The sequence below is a fragment of the Trachemys scripta genome, chromosome 10, assembly GCF_013100865.1.
Source record: "Trachemys scripta elegans isolate TJP31775 chromosome 10, CAS_Tse_1.0, whole genome shotgun sequence".
NCBI lineage: Eukaryota > Metazoa > Chordata > Testudines > Emydidae > Trachemys > Trachemys scripta.
Window position 1 is genome coordinate 82,138,292 of NC_048307.1, and position 25,169 is coordinate 82,163,460.

General features: G+C 38.3%; 1 protein-coding gene across 5 annotated transcripts in view; it reads left to right on the plus strand.

Annotated features, from left to right (window-relative positions):
* LOC117883513 overlaps nt 1–14,932 on the plus strand; it is a 24,282-nt gene extending 9,350 nt beyond the window's left edge. The window contains exons 1-5 of one of the 5 annotated variants that reach the window (XM_034782806.1): nt 4,882–6,806; nt 7,525–7,618; nt 8,179–8,216; nt 12,643–12,709; nt 13,130–14,932. In XM_034782806.1, coding sequence (XP_034638697.1) covers nt 7,612–7,618; nt 8,179–8,216; nt 12,643–12,709; nt 13,130–14,190 — 1,173 coding nt within the window. In that variant the 5' untranslated portion in view covers nt 4,882–6,806; nt 7,525–7,611 and the 3' untranslated portion in view covers nt 14,191–14,932. Of the gene's footprint in view, nt 1–76; nt 246–4,881; nt 7,619–8,178; nt 8,217–9,694; nt 12,283–12,642; nt 12,710–13,129 lie in introns of those variants that run through there. The other 4 variants (XM_034782807.1, XM_034782804.1, XM_034782805.1 and 1 more) reach the window with 4 other exon arrangements.
* Nucleotides 14,933–25,169: the final 10,237 nt, after the last annotated feature.

Here is a 25,169-nt window from a genome sequence, read left to right on the forward strand (position 1 = left end):
GGGGGGGGCGGCTCCCTGTGGGGACAGCGGGGCCGATGCCCGGAGGGGTGGGGGCGGGTTCGGGTTCGAAGCGGCGCGCGCGGCGAGGCCGGTGACGGTTGCCCGCCCGCCCCGAGCGCCGGGCCCGCGTGTAGCGCGGAGGATGGCCGGGGAGCGGCTGCTCCTGCTCGCCGCGGCGCTCGCCCTCCTGCCGGCAGCCCCGGCCCAGAGCGCCTCAGCGGAGGAGCCGGCCCCCGCCATGCAGGGTACGGCGCGGGGCACCGTCCTGCCCGGGGGGGCCTCGCCCGGGGCTGGCCCAAGGCCGGTGCAGGGAGCGCTCTGCTGGGGCCTGCCGGGCCCGTGCCGGTCACCGGCCTCCAGCCCCGCCTCGCCTCGCCCCGTGCCCGGGCAAGGGGCGGCAGGAGCCGCGGTTAGCCGCCCGCTCCCGGCTGCGTTAACAGAGCGAGGCCTAAACTAGGGGCGTGGGGGCCACGGCGTATCCCCCCCCCCCCGGCTAAGGGCAGAGCAACACAGGCCCGAATCGTTACTTTACTTAAGGGACGATCCCGGGGCCGCGGTTGATCAGTGCTGCCCGGGGAACGATAAGGAACCCAGCAAATAATCCCCTCCCGGGCTGTTCAGCGCTCAGGGAGACTTTACCTCGTTTTACAGTCTGGACTCTTCCCTGGGCAGGTTGAGCCATGGATGTAAAACAGCAGGGCCGTGGTCACCCCAGGAGCCGACTTTTCATGACGAAACCCCCCGAGGTCGTGGGGGTTTTGTCATGGAAGGTATTAGGGCCATGGGGAACATGCGTCTGGCAGCATCAAATGCAGTCACAGTCTAACTACAACCTCTAAAACCTGCATCACTAAAGGCTCTTCGGATAAGGGTCTAAGGACCTGCTCCTGCTGCCTTTGATTTCAGTTGGAGCTGGATCAGATCCTTAATGCCTTGTTTCAGGATGGTAAATGGCATAGCACATTTGGACGGAACATGTTGTGGGTATGGGGCTGAAGAAACAAAAATATGGGCAGTAGCTTAATCGGCAGGAAGAGAAACCCGGCTACTTCAGACCTAAGAGGGCGCTCAGCTGCGAATTACAATAATGTATTAAAAGGCATTTGTTGTACTTACAGCAAATATAAACCTTATCCTGCAGTCAGGTCTGCTTGCGTGAACTAACTGAATTCACTGGAGTTATGTGTTGTCTCAAAGGTCTACCAACATGTAGCCCCAGGGACTTCAATAGGTCCATGTGCGTGGATTCAGTTGCAGGCTTGGAGCCTTATCTATATTGGTTATGTAACTGGTTTTGAAGTGTAGTGTAGGCTTGTAAAAGGAGCTAGTGATGTCAAATAATTGTTACTAATAGAGCTATGGAAAATTGGCATGACCTACTAATAAGATGCCTGCTATGTTTAATTGCATACATATTTCCCAAACAAATGATATTATTAACTATGAATGAATGAAAAGGGAAGGGGTGTTTATGTACATAACTGAAACAAATAATAGGGATCTGGTGTAAGAACATTAGATATACATTTTCAAAGTGGTGGATGGAGATTTAGTCTAACAATTAATGTCTTACATTCCTCTTGAAAATATATATGTAAAGGTCTAAGTCACTGTTTCTCAATGGTATTAAAAATAACAAGCATGTTCTGTCATTAGAAGTCAGGTGTTAAAACTACTAACCTGTCACATCACGCAGAACACACGGGATATACTGTTCACATATTTGGGGAAGTGGCAAGGCAAAATAGTGGTTTTGAAACTTTAATGGATTGAGCCTCTCTACCAGCAAGTGGGGTAGGGTGCAAATTGATGAATGAATCTGACCAACTCTCTCCCCACTTTTTCTGGCAGTTAATAATTTGGGCGTGGTTTTTTTTTCTGCATTCAGTTTTTTCATTTCATTCTCTACATATTTATTCAGATTACCTTTTATCTTGATTCACATTATTGACAGAAATTTAAGTAAGTGGTTAATAGGTTGCTCAGCACCTCTGGAAAACAGGTGATAGTAGTCTTAAATCAGGCTACCAAAACCAAAGGCTTTCAAAATTAGTGGAGGCTTAAATTATTTTACCTATACTGGTAAATATTTGTAGCCTACATGTAGCTTCTGCTAACACTAGCACTGGAGCACAACAACCTTATTTTCCTGCCTGTTTACTATGCAAGAACTTGCAAGATTAAGAGCAAAAGGTAGATTTTCCTGCTTGGAGATGGAATGAACTATGTGGATCTATGACTTTCTCTATCCAATTTTTCTATACCTTTTTACTGAAAACTTTTTTTTTTCAATATTTAGGCACTCCAGATCAGTTCAACAAAAATGAAAAAGAAATGTTGTCTACTTCTATTTTTTACTAAAAAATTGTACTTTACCATTTTTATTTGTCCTCACAAATTCCTGCCTAAATTGAGTTCTTAAAGTGGTGTTCTAATCTTGGGTTGGGGGCTCAGGATGAACCTGTTGTAAGGGCATCCCTTACCTGCAATCTTTTCTGGTTTGCCCAAAACATAATCAACATGTCAAAAGTTGCAGGGTTAATACAACCATGTAAAAGGTAATGCTGTGCCATTTGATAGAACAGTGAATCTTAAGGAGTTTTTAGAGAGGAGAGCAGATGGCAGCATGCAAATGCCACTGAAGCTTGTAATTGTTCCAGTATACTTGATTCTAATATTTAGAACTATAGTCCACATGTACAGGAGGTGGGGAATTCCTTTTTTTTTATACATTTAAGAAATTGGTGCATGTAATATCTGTGACTTTTAAGTTCCTGGCTGACAGCATTTATAGTCTGTCAGCATTTTTTGTGTCATAACTCCCATTTCAGAGGATAGAAAGACTATCTGGTAATATTATGGACAAGAGGATACAGTGTCAAGTCACATCTAATAGGTCTTCTGCTCCAGTATGATTTGCTATTCTATGAAGGTTTGGAAGAAATTTAAAAGAAGACAGCTGAGTACAAATCAATATTTTCTTGACAGCCCAAGTCCTCTTCCTCTCTTTCCAATTTACATCTGTCCTCCAGAGATGACAAATCACAGTATAGTCACCAGAGGCTTTCCATCTTCTAAATTACAGTATCTTTTTTCTAATTTCACAGACAAAAATTGATTTAATCAGTCTTCACCTGTTGCCTATAGGTGTTTGCTAGGTAAGGCATAGGCATAAGTTAAGGCAATAAAGCATGAGCCTACAGGCCTGTATCCTGTCAGACGGTAGTTTTCAACCTTTTTTAATTTGTGCATCCCTACAAAATATCAAATGGAGGTGTGGACCCTTTTGGAAATCTTAGACATAGTCTGTGGACCCTAAGGGTCTGCGGACCACAGGTTGAAATCATTGCTGTAAGACATTGGCTTAAGCAGTTAGTATAAGGCTTTGAGGCCTGTGAACTTTGGCCTGGGACCGAAATAAGTGAATAGACCGATTTGGACAGTCTGAACTACTGTGGCCTATTGGTGGTTAAAACTGGAATATGAAATCAGCTCCCCTGCCACCTCAAGGTGTGGGTCACTGGGCCCGATGCTACTTCTTATTAATCTTTAGGTACCAAAACAGTTCAATTTACAAAGCCCCCTTAACACTTGTTAAATTTTAAACAGCACAGAATCCCCTTCTTGTGAGATTCTGAACACAAATGACTAGTCAATAACACAAAATGAGGGATGCAATCAGAGTTCAATGAGGCTGATGTCCCACATCACCCCACGTGCATCCTCACACAGTTACAATTATCATGGAGACGTAGTGGTGGGAGACAGGTTGCTATCTGTGAGGGTCCTACCCTAGCTCTGTCATGCCATGTGAGTCTGATGGTCAAGGTCTTAATAAGAGTGGATTTGATTTAAATCACTAGTCAGGAAGACTCAATTTAATCATGGTTTTCTACATAAAAGTGCATTCTTGTTGGTTGTTATAACCTTACTACATATTCTTCGCAACTCAGAGATAAAGGTAGGTTTCATTTTTAGAAGGTACACACTATACATTTTTAAACAGTGATTTATTTTGAAAACTTTTCAGGTTAGTTTTACAGCTATATCAGAAAATGAATGATTGTTTGGTTATTTATGAAGTCATTGGGAGGTGAACTATCTCCAATTCAACAGATTAATCATTAATATTTGGAGGATTTTCCTGCCATGGTGTATTAGGAGGAGAACATCACCAGACAGACATTTAAAATGTTTTATTTAACTAAAACAACAATGCTAAGTATTTTGGATTTTTTTCTTCAACAGCAAACATATAATATTTTAACAAAACAAGCATATGTCCCTCGCTTCTCACATTCATCTCCAGACTTCTTCTCCTTGTCCAGATCTATTCCGCCCCCAACAATCTTCTATTTATTGAACTTTTTGAAACTGCACTTTTAGAGAGAGGTAACGGATTGACTCTGTGTACACATATTTGCAGAGGGACAGTAGAGTTGAGGTCTGTTATTTCTCACCTCTCTATATTATTTATTTAGTTAAAATATTTTTGCTGTTAACAAGCATGTTACCGCTGGAGAACTGCAAAACTAAGCATCTCTGATGGTATCTTCTAGACTGAGCTCTGAGTCCCATTGGGTAGATAGAAAGATTAACCTAAATATTCTATACAGAAGCCTGTGGAACCCCATAAAATTGGATCCCTAATCCACGAACTATTGGAACTCATTTACAAAACTTTTCTTAAACATTACATGAATATATTGTCTCATACTATAGAATTAGAATTTATAATCCCTATTCCATGATGAGATATCTTTGAGCTATAATGTATCTTAATTATAACTATCTTTAGATAGGTTTTTTCCTCAAAAAAATTTTATCAAAAAAATCCAATTTAAATTTAAAAAATCCATTTTTTTTATTTTTTTTAAAAAAATCATTGATTTGTATCCACTGTGTCTTAAATACCTCTGCTCGAGGGGTGGGTGCATGCGTGTGCATGTGTGTGTGTGCTAGTTACTAGTCCTCCCAGGAGGACAATACTCCCTGAGTTGGTGAGCTAAGTACAAGTAGAAGTAGTATACTAGACGCAGAGAAACAGAAAAGAAGAGGAAATGAGGAAGTCCCGTACTCTGGAAACGTACAGTGTTTGTGACAGGAACTACGTTCTAATTGAGAGATTAATTTGGATTTCAACTTATATTTTTATTGCAGGTGAGTTACCTGTTTCCTGAATTTAAGCTACAGGTAGGGGGGTTGCCACTGTGGACCCTTCCCTGTTTGGTCGCCAAACCTGTTGCTTGATCTATGGGTTGTGAGTGTTGTAACCTTGCACATCAGGGTTCCCAGCTGAACCCTATCAAACCTCAGAGCATTAACTGGGAATTCTTAAGTAATCAGTATAAATACTAAATACAATTTGTTTGACTTTGGACTTGCAAATCCTCTCTATACTTGAGTGGGGGTAAGATTAACTTTTTTTTTTCTTCTTATCAGCCTTGGCCCTGTTTTGGGTTCCTTATGATTGTTCAGATGAATTATGAAATTTATTTTTCTCTCTAGGTCAATCCTTTGAGATGCTTAAAGCTCTCCGTAAAACAACTTTGTTGGAGAATTGATCATGCAAGAAAAGTTCTTCAGCTTCAAGGGCCAGATCTGTATTATGTTGTGGACTAGACCAGAGCTTGGAACCTGATGGTTTCTTGTATGGATACTGTCCCCTAGCTCAGGTTTTTATCTGGGAGACTTATAGAGCCTCAGTTTGAGCCAGTGGACTCAAAGTACACAGGACCAGTATCTTCATTGTCAAGATAGCTTCAGTCAGTGATGGTTGGGTCATAAGATTGTGTATTCCTGTGAGCTGCCGAAACAAAGAAAGGGTCAAACAACAGTTTTGTGTGATAAAGTGCCTTGCTCAGTATCCTAACAATACAAGGAGTCTTGAGTCATGGGAGGCTATAATCTCTCTTCCGAGCCTAGGGGATCAGGATGGAGGCTCTCATTTTAGTAAGAAGCAGGAAATAGAAAGCAGGTACACATCATATTTGACATTGTAGTGGTGATGTGAAGTATCAAAAACATAAGACTTGGAAGCACCAAGTTTCACCCATCAAAATTATGAGCCAGCAGATGCTCATAGTTCTTCAGTTTTATTTCACTGGGCAGAAAATCATTTCAATGGCTTCCTAATAGACCACGTAGCAGCTCACCCCAATATTAAGGCTGATTTGATGTAGTCAACTCTTGGAAAATATGACTTTCACGTTGAGATGTTCATGAAACATTATGAAAGGCAGGAGAAGTCCAGAAGTAAATTTGTTCTCTTTTAGCAAGAATCACAAGCTACCTTTAACAAATACAGAGACTTGGACAATTTTTCCCCAATGGCCTAGACAAGAACCTAGAAGCTATAGTTGATACATCAGAGGAAGAATTTTGGAAACTCATGCTGATAAGTGACAGTCAAAGTTCTAAGTGCTCAGGTTTTCTGCTGGTTGAGCTGAAAACTTGCATAGATCCATTGTGCATCAATGGAAGATCAGTTTAAAATTCTTACGTTGTCTTTTTTCCTCTTTTCCCCCCAAAGCTTCCTTTTAGTGGCTTAGGCAGAAAGGACAAGTGAGAATTTCTTTGGTGAAGCCATTTTTCTAGTTTGACATAGACAAAATAATGTAGAATTATCCTTAATTTTCACTTTGATTGATCGATCCATCAGCCCTCACATCATTTGTGTTGTTCTAGCCAGTCCGTCAGCCACCCACTGGCCAAGCTGTCAGTGACACCAGACACCCGATTGGCCTTGTGCACCGCAGCCCAGAACCCCTGAGTGATCTGCCAGCCTCAGTGCCACCATTCCCGACGTATCCTTAATTTTTTTTTAAATCAATTTTCAATTTGTCTAGGGTCACAAGATTATTTTGTGGGTCTTTATGTCCCACAACATTATTTTATATTTTGTAGATAAGGGGCTTTCAAAATGTACCTGGAGGACTATTTAAGCAGCATAGAACGGGAAAGAAAAGTGTATTACAATATCTATAAAGTCAACAACAAAGCTTTACCAGGTTTCATTAGAATTGTTCTATAAAGGCATTTGGAATGTCTTGAGTCTTTGATAGGATGCTTCAATGCAATAAATTTATTAAAACGCTACATAGAGTTCTGTTCATTCCTCCACTGACTCTGTGTGTCTAGAAGTCTGGTCTTCTGCAGAAGTAACTTCCGACAGATGAGTTCTCCAGGCACTGCTTCACCTTCAAATTTTCGCTTTACCTTTGTTGCATTGCTTCTTAGTCAAGGGAGTCCTAGGTTGAGAACAGCCAACTTTATAGAATGAACAATTTTTTGTTACTTAAAATGTTTGGATGGCATTTGTAAATTGAATTTAATCAGTCCAGAATACTACCTTTTCTCTTGATTCTGTTGTCTTTTTTTTTTCTTTTTCCTTGTGTTTAATTTTACAGTTATGTGGTTTCACAAGTGAATGATTACTGTAGTGGAATTTCTTAAACTGAGAGAGATGACACTTACTGTGATCTTGAGCAATCTTTTTGGTTTTCTTTCTTCACCTGCTGGCAGAAACACTCAATCCAACATCCCCAGAAGAGTGCAGTCTAATTTAAAGAAATAATATTTGCAAGTAGGAAAAATTCCTGATTACCTGGCATGGCATGTAAGTCTAAACATCATATTTCTTTGCTCCATCATTAGGGTTCTGAAAAACAGTTGTAAATTTCTCCTCTATTTTTCATGCAGAAGTTGAGGGACTAGCTTTTCGAAAGTGCTCAGCTCAGTCTCCAATTTAGGCACTTACATTGAAATGGCCAGATTTTCAGAAGAGATGAGCACCAGCAGCTCCCATTGTTCATGTTAATTAGGTGACATGAAAGCTGAGAAGTTTTGAAAATCTGGACATTTCATTTGGGTACCTAAATCAGAGCAGCTGGTACTGAGTTTTTTGAAAAACTGGCCCTAAATTTCCAACACAAAATTACTTGAAATAAAGAGAAGTTAGCTTATTTTTTGTTATAATTTCATATTTTAACTTTGCAGTGGGCTTTCTTTCCCTGTTTGGTGTAATGTGAGGTGAACACTTTTAAATACAATGCACACGGCATAGTTCTAAAATAAAAAAACTCCAAATCCCAGTCTGGGCCTCAGCATTGACATTGTATAATTTAAATGTTAAGCTCAGTAACTAATTTTAATTTTAAAAGTGTTTTTTTCTTTTAGCATTGCAACATACTTTCGAGAATGTTAAACACATAAAGGTAACTCTAATTTTGGGATTTTGAAAATAAATGTATTTATTTATTTATTTCTGTTTTTGCCCACAATGTGCTAGGGTCCTTCCAAACAGAAAAGAAGTAATTGTCCCTGCCCCAAAGAGATATGCCTACCAACATTTCAGTATAATTTCGGTTTATCAGTCTTCTCATTTCTTATTTCTCTAATATCAAAACAAAGGAAAATACTTGTTAATTACTAATTTTCACTATTACAGTGTATATGATATGTCTAATTCTGCTGCTAAGAGATTTTTCCATTGACTTCAATGGGAGCAGGATAAAGTCCTACATTGGGAGAGATGGAGCAGAAAGGAAAATTCAACATGTTCTATGACAGAATTAGCCAATTAATTAATTATGTCCCGGTCCTGCAAAGATTTACACGTGTTTAACTTTAATCTTTGCAGGGTCAGGGCCTTAGTTAAAGATGCTTATTCTTTCTACTAAGCAGAGTAAGTGTTTTCACTACTGAGTGACACTTCTTTTAGGTTATTCTAGAATGTATGCTGATTTTTGTTTGTTTGTTGTTAGTGCTTTCATTTCTATTTTAAAGGAAACATTGGGGCCTTGTGGGAAAAACTGAAAAATACTAGTATTTAGGAACAGTTCTGTTCATATATAATTTTCTGATTTTCACTTTATTCTTTATTAAGAAAACAGCATCAGTATTTTCTTTCTCTCTATCTCCTCCCAATCCTTAGCACACTTGACTTTGTTTAGATTGTGAAGTCTATGGATATTGCAGATTAGAGTGGTTCATCTGCAAGTCACAGATAATATAGATGCAGAATTGCTTCCAAATAGAATATTTTCAAACTTTTTCATGTGACCCCACAGCTCTTCAAATAAATTTCTGATATGCCTTAACTTCATGCCTTTTTGCTGTAGACATAAGTTGTAAACAATGTTGACTATTTGAGCATATTAGACTAAGTTTGAGGCTGCTGAAATAAATATTGAACAGTTTTAGAGTACAGAGAACAAATTTTCAAAGAGGTCTTACCCCAATTGCTAAATGTATGTCTTCAATTGAACTTCTGCATACATTTATTAATACCTACATTTTTGCATGGAAAAAATTCAAATTTATGTGTGCATATTGTATTTGTCACTAAAATAACATTGTTAGTGCAAAGCTACCTAGCTTGCATGTGGAAATGCAGTTGCATACATTTGAATTTCTTCACACGAAAATATCTGAATGTGAACAAATGCACAAGCAAGTTTAGACAGATGTTAGCCTGCTGGTGTATTGTGACCACTGCCTATCATATTATCTCATTTTTCCTTGTAATGTGGCTGTCTGTAAGCTCTTTGGAGCAGGGGCCATCTTTTTGTTTGATGTTTGTACAGTGTCTAGCATAAAAGGGTCTGGGCCCTTGAATAGAGTTCCTAGGTGCTATAGTAATACAAATAATTAATAATATAATAAATTAAAAATAGAGGCCACATATGAAAACAAGGCCCTACATATCTCTGCAGTAAATTCTCTAATCACTAGATTTGGTGTTTCCCTGGGAGTGAACTAGCACCAAGAAATGGATTTTGAGTTTTGAATATTTGAGTTCACAAAAGTTTGGTCTTCAGTTAAACCCATATCAGGCCTCTGACATCAGTCAGACAGCAAGGTGGAAAGATTTAATCGGACATTGAAAATAGAGTTGTGAATATTTTGGAGCACCGTCACAGAGAATGAGTTACGTACATACCATTTTTACTGAAAGCAAAGAAATCTGCTATGAGTTACTCAGCAAAATGCACTTGTCGTGTTTGGACATCAGCAGATTATTCCAAATATGGTAGGGGTTCAAAAGGAAAAGCGAGTAGAAATTAATCATTTAGATTATGCAGAAGAAATAAGTACATAACTTTGTCCCTGTGTGTCTGAAGTGTTAGGGGCAGTGAAATCGTTTAGCAGGGAGAACTGATATGGTTCTTCAGTTCCTCAGGCAAAGAAAGCTCTGGAAGAAGCTTATAGAGTTATTATGTATCAAATATATGTAGTGTCATTGATTGAATCTTTGAACACTTGTACCAAATTTACTCTGGTACATAAAGACAATGTTGAAATACAGGAGAGGGAAAGTCATCCAATAGGGATTATAGATGCTAAAACATCCTAAAAACAAAAAGAATGGAATAATAATAAACTTGATTTGGTATGGGGTTTTCACATAAATATGTCTGAAAAGGCATTGTAGAATTAATATAACTATAGAGTGAAATAGATAATAAAGAAGACAGTTACAGAATTACAAAGCACACTTCTAGTTCATCCTTCCTTGACAAGACAGGAACACAACATCTTTCTTCCAAAATTTCATGTACTTTTCAAAGACATATCCAACTCCCACTCTTCCTTCCTAATGTATTTCTCTCATGCTGCACATACTAGAAAATTTATAATCATTTTAACCCCTTTCTGTTCACAGTAGTTGGACTGCCTGCACCCGTGGGCAATTTCAACACATTTACCCTTGTGTTTAGATTATTATAGGCAGAGCTGAAAGATGCCTGTGGTTAAGATTGCCTCACACTATCTATTATAAGCTCCTGTTATCAGGTATTCATAATTTTGACAAATTTGAACAGTTTAGGCTGAAATTTTCCATGCTAGGTGTTTGGCTCAGGGTCTGTGAAAGTTTCAGCAAAAACAGTTCATCTATTTTCAAGAAAATGGTCCGGGGAAATGTATGTTGTTTGCCAATGTTAACAAATTCTTACAACTATTTTGTTGAAAAGTTTTAGCATCACTGTGTTTTGGATCACAGACTTGAAATTTGCAAGGGAATCCTCCTGGGGTCAGAGAGGTGCCTTTTGCTGCCCCAGTGAAAATTCACTCAAATTATAAGAAATTATAAGAATTATAAGAAATATTACCAACCTCAAGCATTCAAAAAGCAGCAAAAATCACGAGTCTGGCTTAAAAATTGAGTTTTTTTTTTTTTAATAAAAAATTTGGATTTATTTTTATTTGGCTTTTGTACCATTGGGGTTCACATTCCAAGCTTTTCTCTGCAACCATATGGGGGCTTTTCGGAGGATATCTGCCTCCTGTATTTGAAGTCATTAGTTGTATAAATTGGAAGGTATGCATTGAATCAGACGGGACTACATGAAGATAAAGGGTTGTCTCATAGTTAAGGTGGGTGAATACCATTCTGGAGTCTATCTTTGCTTCCATCACATAATTTCTATGTGAGACCGGACAAGTCACTTAAACCAAAATTTTTGCAGATGGCCCTTAGGTATTCCCCATTTTCTGGGTGTCCAACATGAGATGCAGGGGTTGGATTTGCAGAAGTGCTGAGCACTCATACCTGCAACTGAAGTCAGTGGGTGCTGTGCTTTGAACATATAATGTGCTATAAAAATGCTAAATGCTCTGAAAAATTAGGCTGTAGGTACATTGAGGGGGACACCCAAAATTAGTGGACACTTTTGACGATAGTTCTGAGCCTCAGTTTCCCATCTGTGAAATGGGAATAATAATATCACTTCACTTCAAAGGGCATTGTAAAGATAAATTCATTAATGTTTTTGAAGCACTAAAATGCTTCAGTGATGAATGCCATAGAAAAGCCCATGTATTTAGTACAGGGCTTGAATGGTGTGCAGTAAACAAAGAATGGGGTCATACATTGAATGACAAGGATAAAAATAAATATTGAATAGCTACCTATTCAGTACTTGTTACTGCAACACAAAAGTCAATAGGAATCTGAACTCTCATTTCAGTAATAGCAGGATCAAGCTATGAGTGAGCACCATCTATCCTGTGCACTCAATATGGCAGACATCCTATGAAACAAATAGTATGTGGTCATATAATTAAAGACTACACAAGGGGGCAAACTAAAGTTGCAGAGGCAATCTTAATTCTGGCATTTCCTAACTTTTGCATGCTTAATTTCCAACCTTGGCATTCTTTTTTTGTATGTAAAGTATACACACACTACTATGAAAATGTGGTTTAAGATGGCAAAATGCTAACTACACAGTTTTGAGGATGTTCTCAGATGTCAAGGTCCCAGGCAGAACCACCAAGGTATTTGCAGTTTTAACATTTTAGCTAATTGTGAACTTGCCAAAGACATACGTTTACCTCATATAGCGGGAGTAGAAGGGAGGCAAAGTTATGATTGTATGTGATACAACAAATATCTGAGATCTATGTTCTCTGCTGTTTGGAATCGCTCTCGCTCTGTTTTGTGGTAACCTTAACTTTGAATTTGTTGGCTTTGTTGTTTTGTTTTAGCTATAATGTTCTGATTAGGTCAAATAATTTTGTCTGGAAATCTGCCTTAATTATTGCCCCAAAATAACGTGGACTAATAATATGTAGAAAAATATTGTCATAATGACATGAAAGTCATGTTGCAATTACAGTTATTTTTGTGCTCAACAGATCAGTGTGCATCCAACCTCATCTATCCAGGTTTCAAGCTCAGGAACAGACAACTTAACAATCTATGGTAAGAACTCCTCGCTCTCATTTACATCTTTGTAGTCTTTGCAGATCCTAACTGTAAAATTGCATCATTTAGGCTTGCGGTGACAAGATCTGTTTCAAAGCAGCTAGCTCTTGGGGAGCTGTGCCTGTGCCCATATTTCCACATTCTAGAACTAAGAGTAGAAAAAACCCCAACTTGCAGGCTTGCAAAAGAGAAACTCAATGCCAATGTCCTACCTCATTCATTTAAGAAGGCAGGGTTACATTAAAAATGTCAAAAAGCATAGATTTTCTATGAATATAAAAATCATTAAAGTTATGGCAAAAGTGCAGATATAGCTGGAATTTGTTTTACGCATGATATAGGTGAAAGTATATTAGGCAAATGTGGACCTGCAATTTCTATGAGTGCACTTTATAATTATTTGGTAATCTTTTATAGAATCTCATACAACACCTTTTGGGTCAGAATTAAAGAAAGAAGAGAAAACCCTGAGGAACCTCGTGGAGATTCTGCAGGATATGATGCAAGATGTTCCTACACAGCGCACACCAACTGAACAAACAATCATTACACCCAAAATAGTGAAATCGTATGTTAATGGAAGTATTGACTCTTTTTGGTTAAATGTGGGCCAAAAACATGATAGAAAGCCACAGAAGTCAAAGAAAAAGGCTGCTGTTACAAGAAAATTTACTACATCTACAACAACCCCATTTTGGAGTCTGCGAACTGGCACAGAAGTTTCTGTCCTTTTACATACTAATGAGTCGTCTAGCTCAACAACACCACTGAAAAAAATATTTATTACATTTGAAAATGCTGTTTCAAAAAGAAAAAGAAAGACTTTTGACCAGTTAACAAATGGATCCCTGGAAAATCTAGTTCAGTCTTTAAAGAATGTAAAAAAACTCAAAGAAACAGAAAACATCACCAAAAAAGCAGAAAAACTGAAACATATTGCAAAGGTGAAAAAGCTACGTGTATATGACAAGGTGAAACATCGACCTGCAGGTGAAGCAATCTTGGAAAAGATTGAAAAGCTAAAAAAATTGTTACAGAAGCCACCAGATTATGTTAAACAAAATCCACATCTCAAAGAGTATGTTGAATCATCTGAAAACTATATAACGAAATCTCTTATGCTGGAAAAAGAAGCAGAGGCTTCACTAGGTCTGCTGTATCACCGACCTAAGCCTTCACCTCCGAAAGAAAAGGTAGAACAGAACACAGAAGTAGTAGAACAGGACACAGCAGAAATCAGAAAGTTAAGAGCATTTATTAATCTGCTGTATGATTTTAGTCCTCAGCTAACTACATATATTGATAGTTCTAACAAGAAATATGTCCCAGAGGATATTAGTGTAAAAGCTATTGCTGTTCTTGATGCTATGAAACATGTTTTCTGTGGAAGTCAGGCAGAGCAAAACAAAAAGGTGTTGAAGAAGTTGCTAGAGGATGATATAAAGCTTTTAAACATAGTTCTTAAGAACCACGAATAGACTCTTAAAAATAGTTATTTATTGGTACTCTTCATTGCATTTACTTTAATTTTAAAGTTCGATTTTCTAGTTTGTCATTGTCATCTAGACCTGATCTCTGTTGTAACAATATTCATCTCAGTAATTAAACACCATTTTTAAAAAATGTTCATTTTCAGTGTTTACCATGATGGGTTGTTGACCTTGGATAAGCTTATTCTGTTGTTAAATTTGTGTTGGCATCTGAATGAATTATGCTTAGATATATTGTTAGTTTAAAATTTTGCAATTTCCTTTTGTAAGGGTTGTTCTGCAATGCCGCTGTAATACATACCACTTAGTGTAGAGGGCTGAAGTAAAGCTTTTAGTCTTTTAATGTTTATTTGTTAAAATTAAATAACACCAAATAGATCGACACTCTTGGGCTAGTGACTCTCAACGATAGGAATGCAAAGGGGGTTACTCTGGTACAGGATAGTGGTTCCTGTAGCTACCAAATAAACGTCAAGGAGCAACCCTGGGCTCCCTGTTCTTGTTCACAAGTAGAGAAAGCCCTAACTGCAGTCAAACTACCATGGTTCTGATACATGGGGAAGGAAGTGGGCTGCAAAGGGGGCTTCTTGGAGCACTCCGTAAGAACTTAAGAACGGCCATACTGGATCAGACCAAAGGTCCATCTAGCCCAGTGTCCTGTCTTCTGACAGGGGCCAATGCCAGGTACTTCTGAGGGAATGAACAAAACAAGTAATCATCAAGTGATCGATCCCCTGTCACCCATTCCCAGCTTCTGGCAAACAGAGGCTAGGGACACCATCTCTGCCCTTCCTGACTAATAGCCATTGATGGACCTATCTGACATGAACTTATCTAATTCTTTTTTGAACCCTGTTAGTGTCTTGGTTTTCACAACATTCTCTGGCAGGGTGTTACACAGGTTGACTGTACGCTGTGTGAAGAAATACCTTCTTTTGTTTGTTTTAAACCTGCTGCCTATTAATTTAATTTGGTGACCCCTAGTTCTTGTGTTAGGAGGAGGAGTAAATAACACTTCCTTATTTACTTTCTCCACACCTGTCATGATTTTATAGACCTCTATCATATCCCCCTTAGTTGTCTCTTTTCCAAGCTGAAAAGTCCCAGTCTTATTAATCTTTCCTCATATGGAAGCTGTTCCATACCCCTAATAATTTTTGTTGCCCTTTTGTGTACCTTTTCCATTTCCAATATATCTTTTTTTGAGAGGCGGCGACCACATCTATAGCAGTATTCAAGATGTGGGGCATACCATGGATTTATATAGAGGTAATATGATATTTTCTGACTTATTATGTATCCCTTTCTTAATGATTCACAACATTTTGTTCGCTTTTTTGACTGCCGCTGCACACTGAGTGGATGTTTTCAAAGACCTATCCACAATGGCTCCAAGATGTCTTTCTTGAGTGGTAACAGCTAATTTAGATGGCATCATTTTATATGTAGAGTTGGGATTATGTTTTCCAATATGCATTACTTTGCATTTATCAACACTGAACCCTAGTTGTCATGGGAGCTCTCCTTTATGGGACCTCTTTCTCCATGGCTCAAAGGAAGGAAGCACAGGAGAAGTGCAAGCGTGGTCAGGGAATCTGCTACCACGTGGGGCTCTGGACAAAATGCAGACACATTATATAGGGGAATTTCCTAGACCGTAGGAGCTGTGCTGGTACTCTGGGCTGGAAAGGGGTGATTTTTTCCCATCCTCCAAATTCTGAGGATATTCCCCATTCAAAGCTTATTTATTCAATTTTTGTGTCCAACGTTTGACCCCAAGTGATTTTTTTTTTTATGACAAGGCTGATACCGCTTGCCTTTGTTTGCTGGAGCCCATGTTTTTCTTATGACTTCATTTTTTTTTAAGGCTTTTGAGACCTATTTTGGAAAGTAAGCCATAATGAAACAAGAGGTTTCCTTGAACATTCTTGGTGGCTTCTTCCTGACTTCCCCATATACCTCATGTGGCCTTTGAAGAGGAGATAATCCAAATCAACCATGTTTTCAGGTTGGGACAGTGCAGATGTCCAGACCTGCACCATGAATCAATGATATTTTTGCTCACTAGGTCCCAAATGGTCAATGAACTTTGAGATCTAGAGGATGAAAAGCCGGCCTTGTGAAGTGTTAACAAATCAAAGGCTCCAACCCTTTCTTCACTTTACTAAGGGGAGCTTGCTCTCTTCTGATATATGTGCAAGTTGTTCTTAATTAATTTAAAATAATTTATACTTTCTGCTGCTTGTACATAGGCACTTGCTGTTCCATATTGTTTTAATTTTCTTAAGATTTCTTTTAAAATAACATGAGTTCTTAAAGACTTTTGTCAAATACCGTTGTTCCTACTTTTCTGTGTATTTTTTATCTGTGCGTGTTAAAAACTGTTTGAAAATTGAAGCTTCAGAGTTTTTTGGCATAATGTCTAGAACTTCATATTAAATCCATTTGATCTTATAGATTTGTTGGTTCAGTATCTCTGACGTGGAGTTTCTTACAACTTTTTCTAATAAATCTTGGATCATACCATGATAGTACTATCTAACAGTTGGACTACTGCGACATGCTCATTATTGGTCTTTTAGTAATATCCGCTCAAATGATGCAAAATTTTAAATAAACGTAACTTGAGAATATATTTCTGGCTTTTAAACATATCATTCATTCTGTTATTGATTTGGGATATTCATTTCAAATATCAAAGCTCTGCTATTTGGTTGTTTGTTTTTCCCTCTAAGAAACCAGAAACAAGAGGTTTGGCCAAATCAGCAGTTGGCTTGACTCATTGGCTGGGCAGGTAGTGTCTTCCTAAGTAAATGTTATAAAGAAATAGAAATGTGGAAATGAAATGGAAAAGCATAAGGCACCACAGAAGACAACAGAGTTTAGACCCTGACTGTCATATGACAAGGCTTTGTAAATGTTGACAATCTTAGTAAAGGAGAGAAAAATAAAGCCAGTAGGGTCAAAAGTTGAATTGTCATGGGAAAGTTCAGAAATAGAGATTACTTGACAGATCAGAAGTTTGTTGTCTAGCATGCACATAAGAGCTTGTTGAACTGTTTTGTTATGAATAATTGTTATGAATTTAGCTATTTTTTCAGTTAGTGAATTATTCACAAACCAAGCCTGATTTTTTTTGAATGTACAGAATTTGTCATTCAGAAGTATTCATTTGTAGACAGGATAAATAATTGTCAGCATGTGGCCTATTTACAGCTTGTTCGCGTTGAGTATTTGCTGTTCAGTATTCATGGGCTTGATTGTCTGTGTCTTATGGTTTTAATGCTGCTTCTTGATTGAATTATTGAAACTTTTTAGGCAGGAAAATAGTGAATAGAGGATAACATACTGCACTTTCTACTACAGATTTTGGACGAATAATCACTTATGATAAACTGTATGAACGTTTTTGGGTTTGTAAACATTTTCACCACTACGTGGCAGCTGCTGGATATGTGTGATTAAAGGAAAATGACTTCATAGCAAACTGAACTTATTCCTGTTATTCATGAAAATATTAATGAATTAGTTTAACTGTTCAACCAGCTCTAATGTGGACTTGATATTGCTCCCATTAAATTTAATGAGATTTTTGCCTATTTTATTTAATCAAAATGATATAATCTTTTATGGGGGTAAGGAGTATTAAGAAACAATAAAAAGATTCCTTCCAACCAATTTTAAATCAAAAGTTTGGAAAGTCAAAAATGATGATTCCCACAAGAACTGCCTCCTTGCCTCCTCCTTGTATAACTGGATAGGCTAGTACATTTAGGCTTTGATATATATTTCTTAAACAAAAGCTTTTCATAAAAGGAATTAAGGTTTGTTGACTGTGACATCCCACCAACTCAAATCTATGCCAGGTTATTGGACACTCTGTCGCTGTAGTCGAACTCATGTTCATTAAAAGCAACAGACTCTTCATCTTCACAAAGCACTTTCTTTTGCCTGTAATAGATAAGCGAACCTATTACCACACAAGAATACATAAGTCTCCCTCTCAGCATTGCACAAAATGTTATTAACCACCTCAGGAACATTAGCAAATATTCAGCGTTGAAATATGTGCAGCAGTTAAGTGTGATGTGTTATGTTTGTGTGGGAAGCATGAGATGGGGTGAGCATGAGCATCGGAAGGAGTGTTTGTAGTGGCTTGGTAAATTATATTAAAATATGCAAGAGAGCCGAGGTGCCATTCTAATACTCTAAATACCTTTAATGATGTACTCTTATTATCTTAACCTTTATATCCATTAGAGGCAGATATTGGGCTTTGTTGACCTTTTTTTTTAAAAGGTCCCATTTGGGGAAATCATACATCTATATTTCCTGCCAGGTTTTGTGCCATCCAAGATCAAAGACGAAAGTTTGATTAATTGACTATAAGTTTGTAGAAAGGCAGGACAGTAATTTTGTGGGGCTGGCTTCTGAGGTTTTAAATATTCTTTACTATTCCATGGCTTGCACCTACAAAATACTGAGCAGTCTGGCCCTGCTCCTGCAGAGCACTTAAGCACAGGTTTAACTTTAAGCACGTTAGTCCCTAAAGTTAAGCATGTGTTTAAATGCTTTGCTGGATCAAGGATTAAGGATTCAGCACCTTCCAGGATCGAGCTCCGGATGTCTGTGATCTCTTGTATAGAGATGTTGTATGTGGAGTTTTCTAGGAGGGCCCCTTTTAATATTTATTAATGTGAGTTTAATTGTGCTAACCATTTTTTCTGTCTAAAGTTACCACCTATAATTACATTTTAAAACTTCCCCTTTAATTTATAAAAACGTCAAAAACCAGATGAAAATATCAAATCAATGTGAATAAGAACACATAATCCTCTCTTTAGCTATCATGTGCATTGTCCCATAAAAAGTGACTTCCAAAATAACATAACGTTTTTGTTGTGTGGAATTTTGTGCAATAACATACAGATGTGGAGGTTGATGTCACTAAAGAGTCATACAATTGGTCGTGCACAGTTTATAGTGTACTGGCATAGCAGAATGATTTGACTGTGTGCATTTGGGGAACACAATCTTCTCTATTGTTTATCAAGCTATTTAGATGTGTAATCGTAAGCCACTCTAAAAGTAATTATGAAATAGGGTAATTATTAAAATGTCACCACCATATGTTCTGTAATGATTCAGTTGAAATCCTTTTATTTGACAGACAGAAACCTTTTAGCATGACAGAGTTAACTTAAACCTCTAAAAGAGAGACATCTCTACACCTTATTGTAAAATCATTTACAGCTGAATTATTAGATAAGACCTGAAAAGTAGGATACACCAGAATTGTCCTATACTTCTACTGGGAAAAGCAAGAATTCTGAAGAATGAAAGGCATTTCAAATGTATCATTTAAGGTGAGGGCTTTTATTCTGCAGAATGGCATTTTTTTATGATTCAATCTAAAATGAGTGAATTAACCAATATATTAAAATCACCAATGATACAAAAATCTTAAGAAAAAAACAGTGATAAATATTTGTTACCATTTTATAGATTTTTTAAAAACCTTTAATTGTTATATATGTTTTCTAGGCACATGTTTACAAGTTGGAGTAGAAAAACCCATTTAAAAATAATATTTTATGACTAACTATAAATGATATATAATGTTGATCCATGTATGTACTTTGTTTTTAGTGAAAATACTCTGCTGGTAAATATCAAATCAACTCAATAAGTATTTATTGAAAAAAATCAGAAAGGAAATATGATACTTAAGGGAAAGTCTTTAAATTGATATGCAGAAGCTGTTGGCTGTCATTTTTTTTACACCAACTGTATCCAGCTTGAGTGATTCATGTTTGTATGGTAGTTTATAACTTATGAAATTATAAAGTAGTAAAAGTATGCTTAAGTTAATTCTCAAAAAGAAAATCTTTACAGAATTTAATTAATTAGCTTTTATACCTATTTTTTGCATCTGAGAAAGAGGCAAAGTTATATCGTGCTCATGCAGAATTTATTCTTTAAATGTTATTTATTTTCAGTTCTTTAAAAACAATACCTGTCTTTGGTCAGTCACGGTTGTTCCTTTTAAGGGAGTTTTTAGAAAACACTGTGTCAAAGGGTATTAATTTAAAAAACATTGGATTTATGCACACTTTATTTCTTCTCTCTGTTTGTCTCTGTCTTTCTTTCATTAGCGTCACAGGTAGTAGTAACTCTTCTTTTCCTCTTTGCTGTTTTTCTTGTTCTGACTGACTTTGCCTGGAGACCCATTACTGAGTAAATACAGGTTTCAGAGTAGCAGCCGTGTTAGTCTGTATCCGCAAAAAGAACAGGAGTCCTTGTGGCACCTTAGAGACTAACACATTTATTAGAGCATAAGCTTTCGTGGACTACAGCCCACTTCTTCGGATGCATATAGAATTGTCCGAAGAAGTGGGCTGTAGCCCACGAAAGCTTATGCTCTAATAAATTTGTTAGTCTCTAAGGTGCCACAAGTACTCCTGTTCTTTTTGAATAAATACACTGATTCATAACATTGCATCTCCGTTTTGTAACTACCACTATAGTCCACTTTAATTAAAAATGAAGCCAAATACATTCTTGTACAGTCAACTTACGGTGTATAACCCATAAAAGTCACCTTTGATGTTTCAAATGCCTTCAAAGAGAGAGCGTATTTTCATCTGTGCAAAACATCCAGTACTTCCCAAATTAGGTGCCTTTAAATCAGTCTTAGGGACATTTGAAGCAAGAAGTCACAATGTGAAAGGGAAACTTATTCAATATTAGCAACCCCAATCCTTCAAAAACCATGAGTTAGGTCCCCAAAAACCATGGGATTCGCTTAAAAATCACGAGATTTTTAAAAATACTAAATGTTGTGTCTTTTTATTTGCCTTCTTGTTTTTGAGCCATTAGGGGTCCCTTCATAGCTTTCCTCTGAAGTTCTAATTTTTAAAAAGAAAGCAGAGATTCTCGTGTAATCACATGAGTCCAGGAGCTGAAGCTTTAAGAAAAACACCAAATATCATAAGACTTGTGATAAAATTGCAGGAGTTGCCAATACTGCTAGTAATGCATGCTAGGACAGTCAGCCCATCCAGTCAATGGGAGTTCTTCTGGGTTTGCAGGAGCAGGCCTATAAAGATCAAAATGTAACAGGACAGAGAGTTTTGTTGATTTTTTTTTTTTATGAATTCCTTGATAGTTGTGAAAAGCTGTCAGAAGCAGTCTTTCCTGACTCAGCTGTGGGTGGTGGTTGGGCTATCAGAATGCTTAAAAGCCAAAATATAATGGGCCCTCTTTCTATGGTGGTCAGAAAGAAGCCCAATCCTTTCCCTGTTCTCTCCAGCACTATGATGCTGCTCCTGTCTAAATTTCTCCATTGAACCAGGATTCTGACACTCCTCCTACATCCATAATCCTCTAAATTTTCAAGCTGTTGCTCCATCAGATCGGAAGTTTTCCTTTGAACAGGTGACTCAGAAAGGCTGGTGAACATTTCAAAGTTGCTACTTGCTGAGATACAGGAAGACTGCTCAGAAGTTACCTTTATTGTTGCTCAGTAGTATACATTAATTACAGCCTCGCATTGATTGAGTAGTCAGGATCCAATCTCTCTTGTGTCGCTGCATTTGAGCTGTATCTCCTTTTTGATACTCCGATGGCTTGCTGATTCAAAAGACGTTAATTGGGCTTGGGATCCATGTTTGAACTTGGGACAACAAACAGTTCAGTAAAGTTCAAAACCATGTCTCTGGAGTTAGTGCTCCCTGAACATTACCGTCCAGACATTATAACTCTTCGGAGTAGCATCAGCTGTGCATGTTCATTTCTGAGTAAGCTGTCTGGGGTGGTTGGTCTGTTATGTTTGGGTTGAAATAAATCAGGACTGAAATTATTTGGTGGAATGGGGGTTGATTGTAAAATCCTAGGCCACATCCTGAGGTCTGTACTCAGCTTTTATGCATTCCTTACTCAAGTAAAACTACCGACCTCAATGGGAGCTTTGCTTGAATAAAGTCCAAGTCGTCCCGTGGAGGGGCAGAGCTCCTCTTCTGTGTATGGCAGAGTACTGAGCACCGCCACTGCACAGCTCCCTTGCATTCTGGATTCCACAAAGGCCTCTCCATGGGGTGTGGGATCCACGTGTAGAAAGGGTGAGGAGATTGGGCAGTGTCTGCACGCTAACGGGAGGGGTGCACTACAGTGACAGGAGCAGCTGCTTGTTGTGGTTATGGAGTCAAATACTCAATGGCAAGTTGAAGGCTCCATCCTGCAAACATACACATGTGTAAGTTGACTCACGTGAGTGGTCCCAGTGGGTACGTATTTGAATGGAACCGCTCATCTGAGTAAAGCTGCACACCTGAGTAAGTCTTCAGAATTGGGCCTTTTATTTATACGCTGCCTAGACAACTTGATTTGCATGTACAAATTCCAACTTGAAAGCAAAATTGCTGAGTTTTGTGGCTGTTGGTAAGCTGAAAAGGAGAATCTCTGCATGTAGAGAAACAGTAGGGGCTTTCTGGAAATATTTGATTGTTAAGCTGCTCATCCAAATTTGTTTAATCAGACAAATGCTGAAATAAAACAGACCTGCGAACGGTCCATCTGCCAGCCCCAAGTGACTAAATAACACAGTATCCCACTCCAGGCAAGCTCATACTATGAATATTAGATCATGCTCTTTTTGTAACAGACTGCTGAAATTTCATTAGGAAAATTAGCAAAGTTTAAGGCATATATATAATAGAAATACTGTGAGGGATCGTGGGTGTTTTGTTTGCATCAGGCCCAGGGCATATTTGAACACAAGATTTATATCTCACTCTCTTATCCAAGTAAATACTTATATGACGTGATCTGGCAAAATGACCTTTTAAAATAATGTTTTAGTAAATGTGTCTTGATTCTAGCTGATGTTTTTAGATCTGTTTTTTAAACTTGTGTTGGGATTTCTGTTGGAATCCCACCATGGAACACCATGAGTTAATGTAAAACACATGCAATTGAAAAGAAATATGAAAATATTGGGAATTAATAAAAGAAATCCCTTTATGTTGTACTATTTTGCACTGAACTCAGTTATATGGTGTGCCTACAATACCTGTTTTTCAGCTCTTGCATGAATTAGAACAGGTATAGTTATCATTACATTTGCTATTTTAAAATATACAGGACAAATGTGTTTCATCAGGGTCATTTTAACTTAAAGTAAATATATTAAACACTGGATCAAGATTAGGCAAATTAGCACTTTGTGTCTCATGGCACTCTCATTTGTGATATTGAGTTAGGAAGAATGGAAGTCAGGACAGTGACATTGGGAAAAGGAAGAGACTCTGGACACAGACACCTCAGATGTTTCAGGTAATGTGTGCTCTCCGTGGCAGGAGTGTTGTAGTCTGAAACATTCAGTCGTGCTTTTTGTTGTTTTAAAGGGAAGTTCAGCATTTTGAACATTTTATAGAATAAAGAGACATAGAGGCTCCAAGTGCAAAGGACACTTCCAGCACAGAGAGCTTTGAAAATACTTGCATGGTCTCAGCTTTCTTTATAAACCGTTAAAAGCCAGCGGAAGAATTTCAGAAAAGTTCTGCCTTCACTCTGGGGGAAAATGCTGACAGTTCAGGTATATCATCTACCAATAACCCAACCGGCAAATCAAAATGTTATTTTAGCCAGTCAGGACCTAATTCTGATCTCACAGGAGTGTGAATTAGAAGTAGCTCAATGGCACTTAATGGAATTAACTGGTGTAAAACCAATCTGAGTCCGCGTGTGGCCACATAGTTGTATGCTAACAAAGATTTGCAAAGTGCTCTGAGATCTCTGATTGAAGAGTTCTGAGACTTTCTTGTGCTGTAGTCGATTGGCACTGTAGGGCAAGCTAAGATCTCATGGATCCTTTCCCTCAGAATCTCCCTGTACCTTTCTGTAACACTTGTAAGATGAGTACTACCATGGTATTTAAATAATGAGATAAATTATGCCCAGAACCTCATCTAAAAACTAACTGTGCACTGCAAACTTGGTGAACTACTAGGTTTCTGGGACTCTGGACCCAGGGAATTGCTAAAGCCTCAATATAGTTGTTTCAGTGTTCATAGAATCATAGAAGATTAGGGTTGGAAGAGACCTCAGGAGGTCATCTAGTCCAACCCCCTGCTCAAAGCAGGACTAACCCCAACTAAATCATCCCAGCCAGGGCTTTGTCAAGCCGGGCCTTAAAAACCTCTGAGGATGGAGATTCCACCACCTCCCTAGGTAACCCATTCCAGTGCTTCACCACCCTCCTAGTGAAATAGTTTTTCCTAATATCCAACTAGACCTCCCCCACTGCAACTTGAGACCATTGCTCCTTGTTCTGTCATCTGGTACCACTGAGAACAGCCCAGCTCCATCCTCTTTGGAACCCCCCTTCAGGTAGTTGAAGGCTGCTATCAAATCCCACCTCACTCTTCTGCAGACTAAATAAGCTCAGTTCCCTCAGCCTCGCCTCATAAGTCATGTGCTCCAGCCCCCTAATCATTTTTGTTGCCCTTTGCTGGACTCTCTCAAATTTGTTCACATCTTTTCTGTAGTGGGGGACCTAAAACTGGATGTAATACTACAGATGTGGATTCACCCGTGCCGAATAGAGTGGAATAATCACTTCCCTCGATCTGCTGGCAATGTTCCTACTAATGCAGCCCAATATGCCGTTAGCACACTGCTGACTCATATCCAGTTTCTCATCACTGTAATCCCTGGGTCCTTTTTTACAGAACTGCTGCTTAGCCAGTCGGTCCCCAGCCTGTAGCAGTGCATGGGATTCTTCCTTCCTAAGTGAAGGACTCTGCACTTGTCCTTGTTGAACCTCATCAGATTTCTTTTGGCCCAATTCTCCAATTTGTCTAGGTCACTTTGGACCCTATTCCTACCCTCCAGTGTATCTACCTCTCCCCCCAGCTTAATGTCATCTGCGAACTTGCTGAGGGTGTAATCCATCCCATCATCCAGAT